We start from the raw sequence: 22,648 nt of genomic DNA, 5'->3' as shown, positions 1-22,648 counted from the left end.
CGTCGCAGAGGCTCTAGCATAACCCAACACTGCCACACAGGCCCTACCACAGTCCGCTGCCACTGTACAGGCTCCAGCATAGCTCACCACCAAACAGGCCCTAGCACAGCTTACCGCTGCACAGGCCCCAGCACAGTATGCTGCCACACAGTCCCCAGCACATTGCCTGCCTTCTGCGACCCCTCCCCACAACCTCCTGGTAAGGTGCATTTGAATTTTAAGACACACCCCACATTTTCCTCCCAATTTTTGCGTGTGAAAAAAAGATCCCACATTTGTGGAAGTACTTTGTAGTTTGGTATCCCATTGAAAATATTCTGAAAGGAAACTAAATGTTTCCTGACATATCTGTTGAGGTGTACTCACCCATGCATATGTAATGATATTGAAGTAAGCAAATAATCTAATTACAGGAAAGTACCAAATTTATCAACAAAAAACAATATAGAAAATATGAAAAATTGATTTTGCGTGGGAAAAAAGTAAAAAAAAAACAACTCATTGATGGCAACATTATGAACAGATTTTATGAAATTTCTCACGGTTCTTTTGAATGTTTACTTCAGGTTCTATATATGGGTCATCTGTGAAGGTTTAGCCCTTTGATAACTCACAATCTCCATAAAAAGCAGTTGTTATTTTCAAGGAAGACAATTATTTTGCAAGTACAAGACATCCAGGGATGGGCTTTGGCTGAAAGGCAGAGAGGCATTTGCCCTGGAGCTAGTTTTTCAGGGCTGCGACACTTATATGACAGCCATAGATAAGCAGGGACCAATGTTGTGCCTTTGCCACAATGCAAAAATCTGGCCAGTCAAACCCTGGGCAACCTTGATTGAAAAGAATTATATAATAAATTGTATAATGATGATAAATGTAAAACTGTATTATATATCCATAATATCATAACTATAGGATTTGTTTTACTTTACCTGAGCAGACGACTCCAGCATCTTCATTGTGGCTACAGTCATGTGTTGTAATTGGGCGATGTTGACAGTCCCATAAGAACCATTCATTGCCGGTACATTGCACATCATCAAATACTATTATTCCTTGACCTTGGCCATGAGCAGCACTGCCGTTAGCTGCAACAGCATTGCCACAACCTAACTGCCTGCATACAACTTTTGCATCTGTAATGTCCCATAAGTCATCACACACAGTTCCCCATGCTCCATTATAGTAGATTTCTACACGACCAGAACATCGACTTGCTCCATTTACCAGCCTCAAAGCCATATTTGAATCTAGAATGTAAAAATAAAAGTAGTAAAGATAATGAAGCTCAGAAATAAAATGTCCCATATTAATAGGAAAGTAAGACTACAGTGAAGACATTTAGAAAGAAAGATCAAAAACTGACCAATAAAACACCTCCGCATTAGTGTTAACTTAAATATACAGTCTGGTTCTCATCTGTGACAGAGATGCATGAACTGTAAGTAATGAAATAATAAAATATGGTGTCTTTATATCACAAAAACAGTGTGCAAGAAAGCTATAAATTGAGAGTGATTGTGTAAAAACCTGGGCCAAAACTATGACATGACCTTGTCAAGAAAGCCTATAGTTAAAGTGGTTGTCCAGGATTAGAAAACCTTGACTACTCTCTGTTATAAATAGTACCATTCCTGCCCACTTGGTTGGATGTTACAGCTTGGACCCAGTTCACTTCAGCGGACCCTTGCTGCAATACCACACACAACTCAAAATAACATGGACAAGTTTAGCAAATAACACTAACCATATTAAAAGACATTTTAAGGGTCTTTTAACACTGACCGACCTGTTGAGCGATACATCCAAATTTTGGTAAACCTTTACTGATTGGCAGTCGTTTAAATGCCTGTTTGTGCAGGCAGATGAAAGTAAATGATGCGCACTGAGAGATCTGCAATACATCACTCAGTACACATAGGCTGCCATCTTTCTCGGCAGTGCAAGTGTGTTTTACAAAAGATAATGCACCCCCAATAGGACAATAATTCCAACCAACAGCCAAGTGTTTTTCTCGTTCATCGGTTGATCGGCAGAGTGTTTACATTGAAGTATAAATTGCAGTATAAATGCAGCTTAAGATCAGCAACCCCTCTCTTAATCTTATCTTTTGGTTTGGTCTCATATTATAAGTAAAACTAAGGTATATAAAGATATCTTCTGTTTATCAGTTGTAGAGATTCGTCATATGGTTTCCGGCTGAAGATGGAGCCGATCTCTGCACAATTTATATAAGACTCGCTGTTTCTAAATATGTAGAAAAGGTGTGAGAACAATTATATTTTGTTAAATTTAGACTTTCAATTCTAGCATTAGTGTTACTTTAAGGATGGAATACTTGATCGATTATCCAGTGTGTATTACATATGTCTACTGAATGGAGCAGCTCTGGTTCTGATATCATATTTGTATTCCTTGGTGTGTGGACTGTTGGTGTCATGATTCCAGCATGGCTCTGATGGGAAAGTAGCAATATACAATAAAGATCCAAAATATACAATTGTTCGGGTAGCTGGAGCGGTTTGCGTTCCACTCACCCGGAAGTGACGACATCGGTCGAGGACGGTGACGTCTCCTCAGCGACGCTGCCTGTGGTGACGCGTAACTTCCGGTCCGGAGGTATTCTGGGAGTGCGCGTCACCACTTTGACTAATCCGCGCATGCGCCGTGCTATATCTGGAGCGTCACTCCGGATGTCAAGCGCGGCAAGCTTGAATTAGGCTATACACGCGCCTGGATGCGGTGAGTTATTGAAACCATGGGGCATGACGAATGCGGCCTGATAGGCAGTTCCCTGGGCGTTTATTCTGATATATGTTTTTGATATTATAGTGAATCGGGCATTGTGGAGGGTCACGAAAGAAGCGTTGCTTCAGTGACGTCCACTGCTGATATCCCACCTGGACTCCCCTGATGATCCACATTGAAACGTTGGGAGTGGGAACCGTTTAAATTGCCTGACTGCGGCTATCCAACTATATGGGACTTGATGTGCTGAGAAACAGCCCCCCGTGTATGAGTTGGTAATCCGACAACTAATTGCCTGCCATAAAATCTGGAACTTGGTAAGACCATTCCTGTTTAGAGAGGAATATATATATTCATTCTTAAATTCCTCTATAAATATCTGCCGACTAATATACACAGTGTGAGTTCCCCTGATGGGGGTTCCAATATGACAACTTATCTGTGTTTATACCTCAGGTGGTTTTAGCACGTATGCCAGCACAAATATATATCTGTGTCTAATCTGTGCTGATAGACTGGTACACGGATGTGCAAACCAGCTGAGGCTGAATGTGCTGCTTAGGATCTCAGTAGTTCTATACTTTGGTCCGGTTGGTCGTCCAATTTTTGAGACGATTGTGAACCGTGGTTTTAACCTTTTATGAACTATTGTTCATTTTATTATATGGATTAGTAAAAGTTATGTTTTAGGTCTGAAATTTTCTTTTATGACTCAGTGATTGGTCCAGCTACCCGAACAGCATGGCTCTGATGCTGCAGAGCCAGTGCATGTATTTTGTCTCCGAAGTTAGGGCCTGTTTGGTCATGCCTCGTTCCAGAGGTCACGCCACCATTAATTGGTGTTGTTACCTCCAGATGCTGCCAGTAATAGTTCTGCAGCGTGTGCAACTGGTTCCTGTTAGTTTGCTCTGAGTGAGTCCTGCTACCCAGTACTCATCTACCTGATCTACATCCATCCTGTCTCATATGACCTCCCTGTCCTCCTGATCCTTGTTCTGTGTCATGTCCCCACCTCCACTCCTTCCTCAGTGCTTACTTGTCCTCCTGGCCTCTGACCTTGGTTTGTTTTCTGACTATGGCTCTGCTCCCCTCCAGCTCCTAACGTGACCTCCTGGTTTCCGACACCCTGCTTCCATGTGACTTCGACTTGCTTACTCCTCTGTACGGACGTGACATCCCATCATAGACCTTGGCTTCATCGACTATCCCTGCACTTGTGCTAGCGACCTCTATTGGGCTTCTGTCTAAGTGCACTTAGGAGCTCTTCATCTTTCCTGAGTCCCTGCACCCCCTAGTGGTAGCTTGACAGTTGGTTATATGTGTGTGGTGTTCTGTGTGTAGCCCAAGACAGGGGTAAGTGTAAAATTGAGAAGTAGAGTAACTTTTTCTCCCTTTTTTACATGTCATGGTTGTTCAGGAAGAGGAAAGAAAAACATTGGTACTTTGAAGTTTAAAAATGTAATAATATATGTTGCATAAGTTCCTCATTGAAATTTCAGGAAGAAAACATTTCAAGTGGACAGTTTATGTTTTATACTTACCAATCATATTAGGCTCTGCAGTAAATATATGAGAATAGAAAGGAAAGAAAAAAGTTATTACTTTGATATTTGAAAACATATTATCGGATATATGTTTTATAAATCCTCTCTGTAACTGCAATAAGAAGATATTTCAGGGGGAAAATTTTTATTATACCTACCGACAGTCGTAGATGCTACAGTAGATATACAAAAATAGAGAGAAAAGAAACGAGACAAAGTTATTACTTTGATATTTGACAACATTATCGGATATATGTTATATAAATCCTCTCTGTAAATACAGTAAGAAGATATTTCAGGAGGAAAATGTTTTATTATACCTACCAACAGTCGTGGATTCTACAGTAGATATATAAAAATAGAGAGAAAAGGGAAAATATTATTACTTTGAAATTTGTAAAAAAAAACAAAAAAATATTGACTATGATAATATACAGCAATTATACGTTCAATTTATAATATACAATTGAAACCATAAGTTGACATACACTCTCTAAAAAGACACATATGCAGGTTTTTCTCGCTATCTGACATAAAATCAGAATAAACCTTTCCCCTTTTATGTCAATTAGGAACCAAAATTATTTGGTTGTGATGGTGGGATAGTGTGGGTTCATGTTTAGGCGTGGTTCACTATTCATTATTTTTACTGCTTATGTGTACATTCTATTGTCTGTAGATAATCACCCCCTACAGTGTTTCTGTCCCTTGGTCTGGGGTAGGGGTCCAGGGATTAAACTAAACTCTCTGTTTTACTTGGAGATTAGCAGTCTGTTGGAGAACTTCAAGAATGAAGCAGGGAGATTGATCCTCTGGTAGAAGCTGAGACTTCTCAGAGAGAGACCTGGACATTTATCGCTTACCGGACTATATATGTGTTACTGGATTAATTTTACCCTTTGTTTTGTGGATTATCTTATGGACCGTTTTGATTTGCTTGGAATAAATGCTCTTTGGATTGTACCGCCATCTCTCGCTCTGTTGATTGTGTGATATGAGAGAAGGAGCCCGTGACAACTGGTGGCAGCAGTGGGATCAACAGAGCGCAGCCTAATGGAGATCCACCAACAGAGTACAGAAACTGGACTGCTTCCAGTCTAAAGGAGAGAGCCAAAGATCTGGGCCTGAGCTACCAGGGACTGAGTAAGGAAGCCTTAATTGATCTACTTGTGGGTCAGAGCCAGTTTACCCCCTCCCAGATGTCTGACGGACAAACACTGGGGATGGGGATCTGTGCCCCAAAAAGCCAGTAGTTGGTGTGGTTTGAAGAAGAAATGGCAGCTCTTGGTCCCGGTGTATCTCAGGAATATAAAGAGCAGGCTGCTTGCCGAGCACAGAGGAGACAAGAAGCAACGGAGTCCGACAGAGGAAGTAATGTGAGTTGGAGTGTGAACCCAGTGATCCGAGAGCCTGCACGGATTACCTGGGCGGACTTCAAGCCATTTGATGAGGCTTCCGGAGATGTGGATGGGTTCTTCAAGGACTTTAAGCAACAGTGTGTTGTGATGGAGGTTCCCCACTCTGGCTGGATGCGTTTGTTAGTGGGACTCCTGAACAGAAGCCTGGCAGAGGCTTATCGTACCATGGACTCACAGCGGAACCGGGATTATAACATTGTAAAACGGACTGTCCTGTAGTACCATGCCATCACTGCAGACTCACATAGGGCACAGTTCTGAGATTTCCCATGCACCACAGGGGGATCATTTAGGATGTATGCCCATAAGATGTTCCAGGCATGTCGGAGATGGCTGGAGCGGAAGACGCCTTCACTGTAGAAGATGTTATACAGGTATTTCTTATAGAACAATTTCTTTACCAGTGTCCCTCCGAAATACGGGAATGGGTCAGAGAGCGCACACCGTGCACCTTGAATAGAGCTGCAGCCCTGGCTGATGAGGCCCTTACTATCCTACCACAATGGAGGGGTCTTCTGGACAATAAGCCACAGCCTGCTCCTGCTCCCCGACCCTCTCCAGTTATATCTGCCCCTACAACCAGCCACAGGCCGATGACAACCATGGCTCACAATCCTGGGCCCCAACAGTTCCGACCACGCCCTTGTGGGATCACAGAGAGGAGATGTCATGGGTGCGAACAATCTGGGCACCTGCAATCCAGTTGTCCCACAAGGACTCTGAGGGAGCCGCATGCACCTCCATCTCGTCCAGTACATTTTGTGCATTCCATCCCGCCTGAGGAAGAGTTACTACCACCTCCACTGGAGTGTACCGCTGACCCCTGCACCATAGATGCCCCTGTTGGAGTGTATGGCCTCCAGCCTTTGTCCCCAGGTTCTCCTACTGCCTTCTCCAGAATGCACACTGGAAAGAGTACGGCGCAGAGGAGATGTTATTGATGTGGACAGCCTGGGCATTTACAAAACATTTGCCCTGTTGGTTGATTGAGGAATGACCTTGCACCAAATCAACCTGTTCATTCTCTACAGCCGAACATAATGGGGGAAGAGTTCTCACCCCTTCAAGTTGACTTGCCTAATGATTCAGACACTCATGGTCGGCTACTAGGGGTTCATGGGGTGCAAGCCACAGCCCCGAGTTCCTCTTACTATCAAAACAAGCATTTACAGGAAGTTGCGCTGGATGTCATTGGATTTTGTGATTCTGGGGCATTTCTCACAATAGCTGATCCCTGGGTGGTTCGGCCAGAGGCAATACATCATGGACCAGGGATTGTTATTGAATTGGCTGGAGGACAAAAAATGAATATTCCAAAGGCGACTGTGAATCTGGACTTTGGCGTCAAGCAATGTGTGGTTGGGGTGATGAGCGGCCTGCCTGCAGATATTCTCCTAGGAAATGATGTGGGAGATCTACAATGTCGATGTGTGGGTGCAGGAAACACAGTTTGAGTGAAGGAGGACACAAAGGGAAGCTTGTCCTTCCAACTCTACCGCTATACAAGGGACTATCTACAGCTTTTCCATCCAATACAAGTGTGGAAGCCAACACCGGAATGCTGATGGACTGTCCCAGCAAGAAGAACCATAGACTATTCACAGCTGAGCAACATGGACTTAAGTGAGATGGCCAGAGGTCTGTGTAGACCTCATGGCATACTCACTTATTAAAAAGGAGGGACAGGTTGTGATGGTGGGATAGTGTGGGTTCATGTTTAGGCATGGTTCACTATTCATTATTTGTACTGCTTATGTGCACATTCTATTGTCTGTAGATAATTTTCCCCTACAGTGTTTCTGTCCCTAGGTCTGGGGGAGGGGTCCAGGGATTCAACTAAGCTCTCTGTTTTACTTGGAGATTAGCAGTCTGTTGGAGAACTTCAAGAATGAAGCAGGAAGATTGATCCTCTGGTAGAAGCTGAGACTTCTCAGAGAGAGACCTGGACATTTATCGCTTACCGGACTATATAAGTGTTCCTGGATTAATTTTACCCTCTGTTTTGTGGATTATCTTATGGACCATTTTGATTTGCTTGGAATAAATGCTCTTTGGATTGTACTGTCATCTCTCGCTCTGTTGATTGTGTGATATGGGAGAAGGACCCCGTGACAGAGGGGTAAGTGTAGAATAACTTTTTCTCCCTTTTTTATACATCATGATTGTCCAGGAAGAGGAAAGAAAAACATTGGTACTTTGAAGTTTAAAAATGTAATAATATATTTTGCACAAGTTCCTCATTGAAACTTCAGGAAGAAAACATTTCAAATGGACAGTTTATGTTTTATACTTACCAATCATATTAAGCCCTGCAGTAAATATATGAAAATAGAAAGGAAAGAAAAAAATTACTTAGATATTTGAAAACATATTATCGGGTATATGTTGTATAAATCCTCTCTGTAACTACGATAAAAAGATATTTCAGGGGGACAATTTTTATTAAACCTACCGACAGTCATAGCTGCTACAGTAGATATACAAAAATAGAGAGAAAACAAAAGGGAAAATGTTCTTACTTTGATATTTGAAAACATATTATCAGATATATGTTATATAAATCCACTCTGTAACTACAGTAAGAAGATATTTCAGGGGGAAACGTTTTTATTATACCTACCAGCAGTCGTGGATTCTACAGTAGATATATAAAAATAGAGAGAAAAGGGAAAATATTATTACTTTGAAATTTGTAAAAAAACAAAAAAATATTGACTATGATAATATATAGCAATTATACGTTCAATTTATAATATACAATTGAAACCATAAGTTTACATACACTCGTTAAAAAGACACATATGCTTCTTTTCCTCGCTATTTGACATGAAATTTGAATAAACCTTTCCCTTTGATGTCAATTAGGAACCAAAATTATTTATATTTGCCAAATGCCAGAATAAGGAGAGAGAGAGAGAGAGAGAGAATGTTTTAAGGCATTTTTATTACTTTCTTTAAAGTCATAAGTTTACATACATTTCATTAGTATGTGGTACCATTGCCCTTAAACCAGGGGTCAGGAACCTATGGCTCGCGAGCCAGATCTGACTCTTTTGATGGCTGCATCTGGATTGCAGACAAATCTTTAATAAAAAAAATACCATATTTTCCAGTTTGTACTGGGGGAAAAATAGTGGGGTGCGTCTTACAAACCGCATATGGCTTACTAGGGCAGCAGTGGTAGAGCAGGGTTGGCGATACTGCAGGCTTGTGGAGTGTCATAGTGACGAGCCAACAGTAGCCGGCGGACTGCAGGCTGCTTTCAATCTCCCACAGTTGACGAGATCGACTTTAAGTAAATGGCCACGGAGGCGGCGTGTGCGCAGATAGGACTCTGCGGACATTTTCTTGAAGTCGATTCGGTCGACCTGTGCACGCGCCGAGACCATTTTCTTGCAGTCAATCTCGTCAACTGCAGGAGATTTAAAGCAACCTGCCAGCAGATCAATGGCGTCCGCAGCCGTGACACCCCACGAGCCTGCAGCAGTATCATCGATCCTGCGCTCACTGACCCTCTTGAGAAGCAACACCCCCTCCTTGCTTAACCTGCCTCCTGAGACGTTCTTAGCTACTCCACCACCACCGCCGCTTCCCCCTGGTGAGTATGGCTGTCACATAATTACATTTTAAAATATGTGGCGTTCATGGCTCTCTCAGCCAAAAAGGTTCCTGACCCCTGTTAACTAGTAAAAGAAAATAAAAAGTAAAAAAAAACTATTAAAAAAATTAAAAAAACGAAAATAAAAATTCAAATCACCCTCCCAGTCGCCCCATTGAAACTTAAAGGGTTAAAAAAATATATATATACACATTTGGTATCGTTTTGTTGAGAAATGCCCGATCTATCAAAATATAAAATGAATTAATCTAATCAGTAAACGGCGTAGCAGCAATCAAATTCCAAATGCCAAAATCACGGTTTTTGGCCGTAACAAAATTTGCGCAAAATGTAATAAGACGCAATCAAAACGTAGCATCTGCGCAAAAATGGTACCCTTAAAAACGTCATCTTGAAATGCAAAAAAAATAAGTCATCACTGAACACCATGTTCCCAAAAAATGAGAACGCTATGGGTCGCGGAAAATGGGGCAAAAAGTGTGCCACTTTTTTTTTTACAAGTTTCTGAATTTTTTTAACCCCTATTTTTTTGTAAACCTATACATGTTTGATGTCAACGAACTCGTACCAACCTGCGGCATCACACTGATACATCATTTTTACTATATAGTGAGCACTGGGAATAATATTCCTCCAAAACCATCACTTTTTTTTTGCAATTTTTCTGCACTTGGAACTATTTTGCCGCTTTCAAGTAAACTATATGGTAAAACTTATAGTTTATTTAAAAATACAATATATCCTGCAAGAAACAAGCCTTTATATGGCAATATTGATGGAAAAATAAAAAGGATATGGCTCTCGGAAGGGGATAAATTAAAGGAATTACACAGTTTTGAAAAAAAAGTTCTTAAAGTTTAACAGTTGTTTTAATTTTTATTTCATAAATCAATAGTACACATGAAAATAAACAACTTTGTAATATATCTTTTCGGACAAATTTGATTCTTTCGTCTGCAAGGATCGATCAGTCATTATCAAAATTCTCAATTCAGAGGTAAAATCTGTATTCAGTGAAGACTTTCCCATTACTGAGATAGGAGATGACAGTTGGTGCTGATGAGATTCTCTGAAGGTAGAATAGTGAGGAGGGGGCAGAGCTCTGCCTGTAGCTCCTCCCTCCTCTTCATAGACTCTCATCTATTGCTTCTGCTATTCATTCTGTCTTGTCCTAGCTACAGTAACTAGCATTGATATTGTATTATATTTAGCCCATATTTTCAGGCGTTTTGGTGTTTACATATTTATTTTAATATCCACCCTTTTCACACGGAAAGTACCCGACCGGAACCTCCCCCCCTCCCCAGGGGGTAGGTAGAGGCCAGCATGACGTGGCTAGAGGGGATAGGTGAGAGGTAGGAGAGGAGTGGGGTCATAGGGACCATTAGGGGAAAAAGAGTAAGCCCAGGGTGGAGGCAGCCATTGCCGTGCTTTTTTACAGAAGAAATTGTCCCGCCCACCCTCCCTTATGTTTTGTTTCGAGTCATAGTGGCTGTGGCGGTTGGGGTGGGGTCCTCGAAGTTGGTGAACATTGGATTGGGGGTCCCAATGGAGGTGGAACCCTTTAATTTACTGGTTTGGGTGGTGGTCTGGTGATCATGGGGGAACGTCGGCTTGGTGGTGTCGGTTCCCGTGTTTGGTGGTTTAACCCTTCACTCTCATCTTTGTTTTGGTGCTCTCGAGTTGGTGGTTGCGGCTGGAAGTAATGAGGGTCTAGGGAGAAGGTAAGGTTGGAGTATTGGTTGATCACCAGACTTTTTGAGCTTCGAGGACCACAACCCCTATTTATGTTATTGTAAGTTATATTTAAATAAAGGCTGCTGTGGCCATTTCATCCATTTATGTGTCTGTGGTTATTTTTATTAGGGGGCTAAGTTACTGGGGGTGGGAGTATGGTAGCGGTATAGAAGTGTCACCAGGACTCCACTATGCCAACGTCAAGATTTCCCCCATTTTCTTTCTCCTTTTTAGTTGTTTTTAATGTTTTTCTTTTTCACTTTACTCTTTTTCTATACGCCTATATATTTCATAATTACAGGACTAATGGTGCCTTATATACACCCTCTTTTCATCTTATACAAAGTTGAAAACAAAGGAGAGCGCAAAATAGGGCTTTGCCAGATAAATGGTGAGTTAGGTAAAATTGAACCACTCACCTGAAAGGGTTGTGGCAGGCACAACTCCTATATAAGGTATAATTTAAAGGCGGTTGCTGCAGCTTTTCCTACGTCCAAGAATATTTTCAAATACAATAAAAGATGTTCACTCTTTAAGGCCCCCCTCACACGTCTGTGTCTCCGGTACGTTTTTGGTCCATTTCCTCACATGCCAGAGACACGGGCACACGTAGACCCATTAAAATTAATGGGTCTGCGCTCACGTGCGTGTTTGGTTATGGACCGGGTATGCATTGAGAGCATACGTGTGCCCGTATGCTCCACACGTAGACATGCCCATCTTTCTCCAGCATCACGAGTGTGACACGGACCGCACACAGACAGCACGGATGTGATCCATGTGACACGCATGCACCGGAGAAAACACACGTGTTTGTAAAAAAAAGAAAAAATGATATACTCACCTTCTCCAGCACTGCCGTCTCTGCCGCTGCTGTCACTTGCTTCCGACCGCCGCACATTATGCTCATTGCATATTCACTCCACTGTGGCCGGAAGCAGCAGCAGGGAGTCGGCAGGACTGGAGACCAAAGATTAGCACCACGGACAGCAATGCCAGGGACAGGTGAGGAGAAAGTTATCACGGATAACACACGGAGAACACACGTTGTGCCATAAAAATGGCAAACGGAGGACAATACACCTTTGACACATCCATGAAAAACGTGCATGATTTTCACGGACGTGTGAAGGAGGCCTAAATGATATGTTGTGCAGCATTAAATAAAAAGCAATGGAAAAAAGAAAAAAATATATATAATAATAATAATAAAATATATATAAATACTCCTTATATTGTTGTATTCTTAAGTATTTTAAGAGGACTAGAACTCACACAACCCCTATACTAATATCCATGATCAAAGTGCACTGCTCATTAGTGTGAGCCACTAATGGAGACAATGCAGCGGCAATAAAAAATGATCATTTGGAAAAGATTTCAGTGGAAAAAATAAATACATAAATAAGTAAAAGTATAAAAAAAAGTAAAAAAAAAAAATTAATCAACACTTCTTTGCATTGGTGGTAGCGCGACAATACATCCATTATTTCTCCAGTACCTTCCATCCTATACATAGTGAAATAATCCTACATAATTTTTTTTTTTTTTTAGTTTTTCAGATTCAGAAAAAAAATTATGTTGTTCTGTATATTACCTGGAGAGAATAGATCGGATGATTGATAAGAAGCATAAAACTGTCCACTGTAGTCCGGGTTAACAAGTTGCAAGGTCATGACATTGGATGACGAGTAAAACCACTGACTTGTGTACGTGCAAATTTTCCCAATTAGAAATCTATCTGAAGGATAGCCATTGAATATGTTCACAAACTTATCAGTACAATGTCCATCAAAGGATCGCATACTGTTGAGAAAGAAAAGAAAAATGGCAAACTAAAATCAAAATGTGGCATCCAAAAGAGTTGTGCTGCCTGTGAGGGTCAATAGTAAGGCATGAGAAGGGTTAGTAAAGGTAAAAGTTAATGCATGTGTGACGCCCTGGCAAAACCAGGTTGTCACAGAGCCTGCACAAATGCACTAAAATGCAGGTCATACTCCTCTTTGGCACCAACACAGTCCCCACACAGGTATACACCAGCCAATTAGGCCCTAGTCACCACCCCCCATTTCAATGGGAGAGAACAAGACAGGACAGTGAAGTGGAAGAGCAGAGCAGAGCAGTCTGTGCCAGAGAGAGGAAGAGAGAGGAGTGGAGAGCTGACAGGAGGGAGTTGGAACTCCCTGGAGAGGGTGGTAGTCGGGGTTGGAGCCCCGGACCACCGGACGACTGGACTAGCTACGCCGACTAGGTGGCAGTGAGGGCCATAGTTGATGGAGATCCGGTCGCGGGGAACCTGAGGTAGACTGGTGCTGGGTTGTAGCCCGCCGGTGCCGAGAGAGGGGATCCAGTCTGGAGGCCGGTACAAGAGAGACAAACAGAAAGTGCAGGATAAAGGGCCCCTGGCTGTATATCTGCGTGCGGAATCCAGCACACCCCTCTGGAGGCTCCCGGCATCCGGCCTTGGTTTACAATACGGACTCTGTGTGGTTACTGACCCTCCAAATCATCAGCAGCTCATCCAGCACCATGACAACCGAACTGTGAGTTTCCTGCTCACTGCAATCCCTCACAATACCCTGCGCCCCGGGACTACACCTCCCCTACCCGTGGAGGGGATCCCATCTTGCTGCTCTGCTCCATCAGCACTGGGCACCGGGCAGCGGCGGTGTCACCATTCTTCACCGCAACCCACAGGTGGCGTCACTGACAAAGACTCTATCCCCTGTAAATAACCCCTTTTCACTCGTGGGAGACGGACAGCTGCGCAAGCCCCGGATCCAGCTGCCACTCAAACCACAGCCACTGCCCGGATCTGAGCGCCTCAAGTGGCCCCCCGGTCGTGGTCTGTCCCCCGCCCGCGACACATGCACAAACATTACGTACTTTATATAACTGAAGGATAGTGCAACACGACCATGTGGGACCTCAATTGTCCAGGTGCAAACATGTCCTTGCCCGTAGCTGGATATATATCCTGATTGCTGATTCAGTTTAAACCCACAATTATAATCTAAAATAAAGAGAGAGAAACGCAGTTATCAGAAATTTTAAAGTCTTCATAGTAGAATAGGAAAATTAAAATGATTTCAGGGTAAATTTGATGTATCTATTAAAGGCATTTGTGTCCCTAGTCGTATGGACTATGGTGTACATAATGTGCGTATGCAGCTCATTATGTAACATAAGGCCTCGATTCCAATTGCGTTTTGCATGGACTAGTGCAATTCGATAAAACATTGGATTGCTCTCACTCGCAAGGTCGGATCACAGTCGCATGACCCTCGGCCAACGCTCGCAGCAAAGGGTCATTAGCATATTGCTTCCAATGCTCTCGCATCACAAGCCATGCACAAGTGGAACCGTATCCTAAGAAAGAGGTTAGTGTAAAATAGTGAATAATTTATTACCCCTTTTAAGTCATACCTATACTATGGTTTTGAAAAGGGGCAGTAGCGGTGACTGTTCCTGGATATGTGAACATTTTGACAAAATTATAATGTACAATTTATATTTTGCATAAATATTTCATTGTAATTGCAGTAAATAGATATTTCATGGTGAGATTTTATTTATTGTACTTACCAGTAGTGATGGGTGCTAGATACATGAAAACAGTGAATATATATTATATATATATATATATATATATATATATATATATATATATATATACGGGAAGAAGATATTTCAAGAAGCCATTCTACGTATTATACTTACAATTGGTAGTAGTAGATTTTGCTATTGACTCTGTTATATGTAAAAAAAAGAGAGGAAAGAAAAGGGAAAACTATTACTTTGAAATTCAGAACATAAAGCTCTGAGTACAGTAAATAGAGTATACATATAAGACTGAAAAATCTGAACAAAACACAATGTGAGATTTATACAGTGGAACCTTGGATTAAGAGTAACTTGGTGTGAGAGCGTTTTACAACACAAGTAAAGATTTTTAAAAATGTGTACCAACTTGGTTGAAGAGCAATGATTTCCAATAAGAGCAAATACTCACCATGTACACTGCCGGTTCTGTCCTTTCACTGCGCTCTGACCCGCTCTGGTGCGCTCTGTGTAAACCTACTGGAGGTAACTTACTGTTCATATGTACAGTATACTATATACCATTGTACAGTACAGTATATACTATATAGCATGTCTATTAAATTCGCATTATTGGATATAGTATTGTACTTTCTTTCTGCTACCCACTACAGCACATTGCTTGTACTGTAATGTAATTGCCTGTGCAGTATTCCTCCTACCCCACATTTGGCTTAGTTCTGCCCTTATTTTTGGAGAATAGATTTGGGGTGTGGTTTTTGTGTACTGTACTAGAATAGAGATTGTTATATTTATACATCATTTTTACTCTCTATACTGTACCTCCCGCACACCAACAATTCTATTGTAAGATAACGTGTAGCATAATTTGTGTTATATGTTTTTTTATTGTTCAGTATTTTGCAGTAGTCTACTGTAATAATGTTATATGAATACAGGACATTATTTTGTATTACTGTAATAAGTTTGTAGAAATACAGTAAATATTTTTGGGTTGTGTTATGTTGTTTGCATTTTAATTATTTCCTATGGGAAAATTTGCTTTGATATAAGAGTAACTTGGTTTAAGAGCACAGTCCTGGAACCAATTATGCTCGTAATCCAAGGTTCCACTGTATATGTAATTGTATGTTAGAAAACCCCATGAGCTTTTCCACATTGTTTCCACTTTACACTGACAAACAAATATACTGAAACTGTATGTGCCATGCTAAGCAAAGCCGGCATTTAGGAGGGTGCAAATTGGGCATGTGACTGTGATGTCACCACTAATTTGGTACCATTCAAGAGTCTATAAGAACTGAAGAAGAGGAAACAGACTAATAAGTAGTGTATAGTGTTTGTGTGTGCCATTCATTGCATGTTATTATCATGCATTGCATGTGTCTTACATTGTGAGGGTCATGCATGACTTAGGAAAGTCTGACTGGCGGCCCTATCTTGCCGTACTGACACAAACCAGTTATCCACCTTTTACCGCTTCTCAACCGAAAATAAGACACAGACTGCGTGACATTGGATGTAAAAGGCCACAGCAGCCTCGTTTATTATCACCAAAATAATCAATAACATTTTATTCATAAATATAATAATAACTCCATAAAACAGAACCCCCAGCAAAGGAGGGAAGGTAAGTGAAGAGTCCCGTTGTACATGATTGCAACACCAGCTCCACCATGTGCCCTCAGCCGCACCACACCGGCTCGAGGACACCCAGCCGAGTGTTGCTCCACCATGTGCCCTCAGCCACACCACACTGGCTCGAGGACACCCAGCACATTAACATGCCCTGCTGTGACCCAGCACAGCAGGGTCCCACGTTAACATGTCCCACTGTGACTGAGCACAGCAGGGACCCACCAACCATACCATTGCACCACCAAGGGTACCCCATTCCTGCACTGGGTTCTCCCCCACTCTTTGTGCAATCCACCGACTTCAAATACCCCCATCCTTTCCGCCGACTGCTGCAACAAGGTCAATCCTCTTCGTCTCTCCATGTCGATCTCCAGAAATCTTGAAAAAGGCGGGTGGGCGGGACAATTCCGGACGTCTTCCAGGTAGTGAATGAGCCTCCCACCTCAAAATTCGGCCCTAAATATACTTCCCTACAACTAACAACCCCCTCACCACTTACATGGCCCCACGGCCCTTATAACTCCACCTCCCACTTTTCCCGCACAAAATGCCCTACACCTTAACCCCTTGCTAACCCTCAGGCCTAGCATCCCTCCTCAGTCATGTTGCCCTCCCTTGAGCCCCTTCAGGACAGGCGTCCGGGCTTTTCTTTATGTGTGTCATGCAATGTGAGTGTTTCATGCATTGTGTGTAACAGGTGTCCTGTGTGTTATGTATTGTTTGTGTATCATGCATCATATAGTAAGTTTGTAATCAGTGGCATAACTAGAGTTTGATAGGCCCCGATGCAAAGTTCGGACCTGGGCCCTCCTCCATGTACACCGACACTTAGGGTACGGGATAATGACGCTGAGACTTGGCTCTTACCCTCAGCATACAGATTTCCCATGATCTGAAATCCCTCTATCAGCACCCAGATTTTCTATGTTCTGGTATCCATCTTGTCCTCGGCACCCAGCTTTCACATGCTCTGCTATACATCTTTCCCTCAGCACCCAACTTTCCCTTATCAGAGCATGGGAAAGCTGGGTGCTGAGAGAAGATGTATAGCAGAATATGGGAAAGCTGGGTACTGAGGGAAAGAGCCCTTTTCCCTCAGCACAAAACGTTCCCATCCCATGATTGTATCTTTGTCCGCCTTGTATATAGTTCTCCAAATACAATAATGGTCCCTGCATAGCCTTCCAAATAGTATAAAGGGTCCCACATAATCCTTCATATATTAGAATGCAGCTACATAGTCCTCCATGTATTATAATGCATTTCCCATAGTTCTCCATATATTATAATTCACCCCATAATCCTCCATGTATAAAGTAGCCGTCATACAGTGCCTACAAGTAGTATTCAACCCCCTGCAGATTTAGCAGGTTTGATAAGATGCAAATAAGTTAGAGCCTGCAAACTTCAAACAAGAGCAGGATTTATTAACAGATGCATAAATCTTACAAACCAACAAGTTATGTTGCTCAGTTAAATTTTAATAAATTTTAAACATAAAAGTGTGGGTCAATTATTATTCAACCCCTAGGTTTAATATTTTGTGGAATAACCCTTGTTTGCAATTACAGCTAATAATCGTCTTTTATAAGATCTGATCAGACCGGCACAGGTCTCTGGAGTTATCTTGGCCCACTCCTCCATGCAGATCTTCTCCAAGTTATCTACGTTCTTTGGGTGTCTCATGTGGACTTTAATCTTGAGCTCCTTCCACAAGTTTTCAATTGGGTTAAGGTCAGGAGACTGACTAGGCCACTGCAACACCTTGATTTTTTCCCTCTTGAACCAGGCCTTGGTTTTCTTGGCTGTGTGCTTTGGGTCATTGTCTTGTTGGAAGATGAAATGACGACCCATCTTTAGATCCTTGATGGAGGAGCGGAGGTTCTTGGCCAAAATCTCCAGGTAGGCCGTGCTATCCATCTTCCCATGGATGCGGACCAGATGGCCAGGCCCCTTGGCTGAGAAACAGCCCCACAGCATGATGCTGCCACCACCATGCTTGACTGTAGGGATGGTATTCTTGGGGTCATATGCAGTGCCATCCAGTCTCCAAATGTCACGTGTGTGGTTGACACCAAAGATCTCGATCTTGGTCTCATCAGACCAGAGAACCTTGAACCAGTCTGTCTCAGAGTCTTCCAAGTGATCATGAGCAAACTGTAGACGAGCCTTGACATGACACTTTGAAAGTAAAGGTACCTTACGGGCTCATCTGGAACGGAGACCATTGCGGTGCAGTACGTTACTTATGGTATTGACTGAAACCAATGTCCCCACTGCCATGTGATCTTCCCAGAGCTCCTTCCTTGTTGTCCTTGGGATAGCCTTGACTCTTCAGACAAGCCTGGCCTCGGCACAGGTGGAAACTTTCAAAGGCTGTCCAGGCCGTGGAAGTCTAACAGTAGTTCCATAAGCCTTCCACTTCCGGATGATGCTCCCAACAGTGGAGACAGGTAGGCCCAACTCCTTGGAAAGGGTTTTGTACCCCTTGCCAGCCTTGTGACCCTCCACGATCTTGTCTCTGATGGCCTTGGAATGCTCCTTTGTCTTTCCCATGTTGACCAAGTATGAGTCACAAGTTTGGGGAGGGTCTTAATTAGTCAGAAAAGGCTGGAAAAAGAGATAATTAATCCAAACATGTGAAGCTCATTGTTCTTTGTGCCTGAAATACTTCTTAATACTTTAGGGGAACCAAACAAAATTCCGGTGGTTTGAGGGGTTGAATAATAAATGACCCTCTGAATAAACGTTTCACAATTTAAAAAAAAAAAAAAAAAGAAATATTCTTTTTTGTTGCAGTGCATTTCACACTTCCAGGCTGATCTACAGTCCAAATGTCCCAATGCCAAGTTAATTCCGAATGTGTAAACCTGCTAAATCTGCAGGGGGTTGAATACTACTTGTAGGCACTGTAGCCCTCCAATTATTATAATGAATTTACCAAAGTTCTCCATATATTAGAATGCACCCCATAGTACTTCATATATTATACTGCACCACATAGTCCTCCATGTTTTATAATGCACCCTCATAGTCCATGTATAAGGTAGCCTTCATAGTCCTCCATATATTATATTGTAGACCCCATAGTCCTATATGTATTATAATGCAGCCCCATAATACCTTCATATTGTGTTATGCAGCCCCATACTCCTCCATGTATAATGCATCCATATAGTTCTGTATAAGGTGTCCGTCATGTTGTATAATGCAGCCCCATAGACCTCCATGTATAATGCAGCCAGGCCCCATGTATAATACAGGCAGCCCCCCATGCTCCATGTAAAATCCAGTCAGCCCCCCATGCTCCATGTATAATGCAGCCAGCCCTGCTCCATGTATAATGCAGCCAGCCCCCCATGCTCCATGTATAATGCAGGCAGCCCCCCCATGCTCCATGTATAATGCAGGCAGCCTCCCATGCTCCATGTATAATGCAGCCAGCTTATGCTCCATATATAATGCAGGCAGCCCCCCATGCTCCATGTATAATACAGGCAGCCCCCCATGCTCCATGTATATTGCAGGCAGCCCCTCATGCTCCATGTATAATGCAGGCAGCCCTCCATGCTCCATGTATAATGCAGGCAGCCCTCCATGCTCCATGTATAATGCAGGCAGCCCCCCATGCTCCATGTATAATGCAGGCAGCCCTTCATGCTCCATGTATATTGCAGGCAGCCCCCCATGCTCCATGTATAATGCAGGCAGCCCTCCATGCTCCATGTATAATGCAGGCTGCCCCCCATGCTCCATGTATAATGCAGGCTGCCCCCCATGCTCTATGTATAATGCAGCCAGCCAATGCTTCATATATAATGCAGGCAGCCCCCCATGCTCCATGTATAATGCAGGCAGCCCCCCCCATGCTCCATGTATAATGCAGGCAGCCCCCCATGCTTCATATATAATGCAGGCAGCCCCCCATGCTCCATGTATAATGCAGGCAGCCCCCCATGCTCCATGTATAATGCAGGCAGCCACCAATGCTCCATGTATAATGCAGGCTGCCCCCCATGCTCCATGTATAATGCAAGCTGCCCCCATGCTCCATGCATAATGCAAGCTGCCCCGCCCATGCTCCAAGTATAATGCAAGCTGCCCCCATTCTCCATGTATAATGCGAGCTGCCCCCATGCTCCATGTATAATGCAGGCTGCCCGCATGCTCCATGTATAGTGTAAGCTGCCCCCATGCTCCATGTATAATGCAGGCTGCCCGCATGCTCCATGTATAATGCAAGCTGCTCCCATGCTCCATGTATAATGCTGCCTGCATGCTCCATGTATAGTGCAAGCTGCACCCATGCTCCATGTATAATGCAAGCTGCTCCCATGCTCCATGTATAATGCAGGCTGCCTGCATGCTCCATGTATAATGCAGGCTGCCTGCATGCTCCATGTATAATGCAGGCTGCCCGCATGCTCCATGTATAGTGCACGCTGCCCCCATGCTCCATGTATAATGCAAGCTGCCCGCATGCTCCATGTATAATGCAAGTTGCCCCCCACGCTCCATGTATAATGCAAGCTGCCCCCATGCTCCATGTATAATGCAGTCCCCCATGGCCTCTGGCCACCGTATACACACTGATTTAATAAAAAGTAAAAAAAAACCCAACAAGTTCTTCTTACCTCTCTCCTCGTTCCAGCGCTGCTCTGTCCTCAGCTCTCCTACGTCCTCAGCTCTCCTCTGTTCCCAGCTCTCCTCCGTTCCCCTGCTGCTGCCGTCTGCCTCCTCCCGTCCTGCACTCTGTGCTCTGAGCACAGCCGATGCATATTAGTGACATTACCACGCAGGCACAGGGGTAAAATGATGGAGTGTGGAGCTGCACTGGCCGCTCCACGCTTCATTGTTCCTGTGCGCGATGACGGGGGAGTGGGGTCCGGTGCTGCCGCCTCCACTGACACTGGGCAGGGGGGCCCGATGTCAGCGGCGGTGGTGGCACCCGGTCATATAGTGGCCGCATGGTCTTCCCTAGATCAGCACAGCTCCTCTCACAGAAAGGAGCTGGCTGCTGATCTGCCGGGCGGCCGCGGGCCCATAAGCTGCCGGGCCTGGTCGCAGTGACGACCTCTGCAACGACTGTAGTTACGCCCCTGTTTGTAATGCATTATCTGGGAGTCAGGCAATGTTTATGTATGTTATGCATTCTGTGTCATGCATTGTGTGTGCGTCATACGTTGTGTGTATCATGCACTGCACGTTTGTACCATGCATTGTATGGATATCATGTGTTGCTATATCACATACAATCCCAATAAAATACATTTGAGTTTGTGGGTGAAATGTGAAAATATGTGGAAAAAGTTACGGGGTATGAAAATATTTTTCAAGGCACTATATATAAATACTTGATATATGAAAGTACATAAAATAAAACTTCAATCATGAATTTCTTCAAGGGCACCCACATCATGCAATGATTTACACAAAATGTCATCCCCAAAATGCATTGTAAATGAGCTATACAGTGATATAGGGGGTTAACTGCTATGAAAAATTATACTAGCACTGGGCTAGTTACTGGTGCAGGACCTGAGAAAATAACCTTTAGGGTATGTGCACACGCTGCAGATTTGGGTCAGAAAATTTCTGCATGAATTCTGCACCTTCTAGCAGAAAAATGCACCAAAAAATGCATGCTTTTTTGGTGTAGTGTTGTTGCGTTTTTTTTCCATGCTTTTTTATGAAGTCAAGGGCTGGAAGAACTAAAACAAACACAGCAAAAACAATTGATATGCTACAGATTTTTTTCTACACCAAAATCTGCACCACATCTACAAGAAAAAAAAAAAGCACCATGCACACAGCACTTCCAAAATCTCATAGGCTTTGCTGGCATAAGGATAGGCATGCAGATTTTGATGCAGATTTCTCAAAAAGCATTAAAAATCTACAGCATATACACAACACATACTCTTAATTTAAATACAAATAAGGAGGCTTCAATAGAGACTTGGTGTGGCCATGAGCTTGGTGCACTGTTAGGCTACATTCACACTTCTGTTGCTTTAAATCCATCAGGTCCGTCGTTGCGACGCAACGACGGATCCGTAGTTTGTTAGATGTCAACTGATGCAACGGATATGTTATTTCACAGGATTTCGTTCACAGGAATCCTGTAAAAAAAAGCTGATCCATCACGTCTGTAACATCCGCTCTGTGTCCGTTTTTTGACGGACCCGTCGTGATCCGTTTGTGTTTGGGACAGCCCAATGGGTGTGCCAAACATGCTGGGCATGCTCAGTAGAACATGTCGGAATCCAGCACTGGATTCCGTCATGTGACGGATTACTGCAGAATCCTGCACCATAGACAGCCAGTATAACTCTTGACGGATTGCGATGGAATCCTGCGGAGTGCGTTTTTTTGCCACCCCA

At 43.2% G+C, this 22,648-nt stretch overlaps 1 protein-coding gene across 1 annotated transcript in view; it reads right to left on the bottom strand.

Moving 5' to 3' along the window:
* The window catches only part of LOC142312631 (scavenger receptor cysteine-rich domain-containing protein DMBT1-like), a 660,637-nt gene that overhangs the window by 613,062 nt on the left and 24,927 nt on the right, over positions 1 to 22,648 (bottom strand). The window contains exons 2-4 of the mRNA XM_075351627.1: positions 13,953 to 14,079; positions 12,664 to 12,872; positions 933 to 1,250 (exon numbers count right to left, since the gene is read on the bottom strand). Of these exons, the coding sequence (XP_075207742.1) occupies positions 933 to 1,250; positions 12,664 to 12,872; positions 13,953 to 14,079 (654 nt within the window). The remainder of the gene's footprint in view (positions 1 to 932; positions 1,251 to 12,663; positions 12,873 to 13,952; positions 14,080 to 22,648) is intronic.

The sequence above is a fragment of the Anomaloglossus baeobatrachus genome, chromosome 5 (assembly GCF_048569485.1).
Source record: "Anomaloglossus baeobatrachus isolate aAnoBae1 chromosome 5, aAnoBae1.hap1, whole genome shotgun sequence".
NCBI classification, from domain to species: Eukaryota; Metazoa; Chordata; class Amphibia; order Anura; family Aromobatidae; genus Anomaloglossus; species Anomaloglossus baeobatrachus.
Note: the sequence above shows the minus strand (reverse complement) of the source record. Positions and strands in the feature narration are given on the sequence as shown.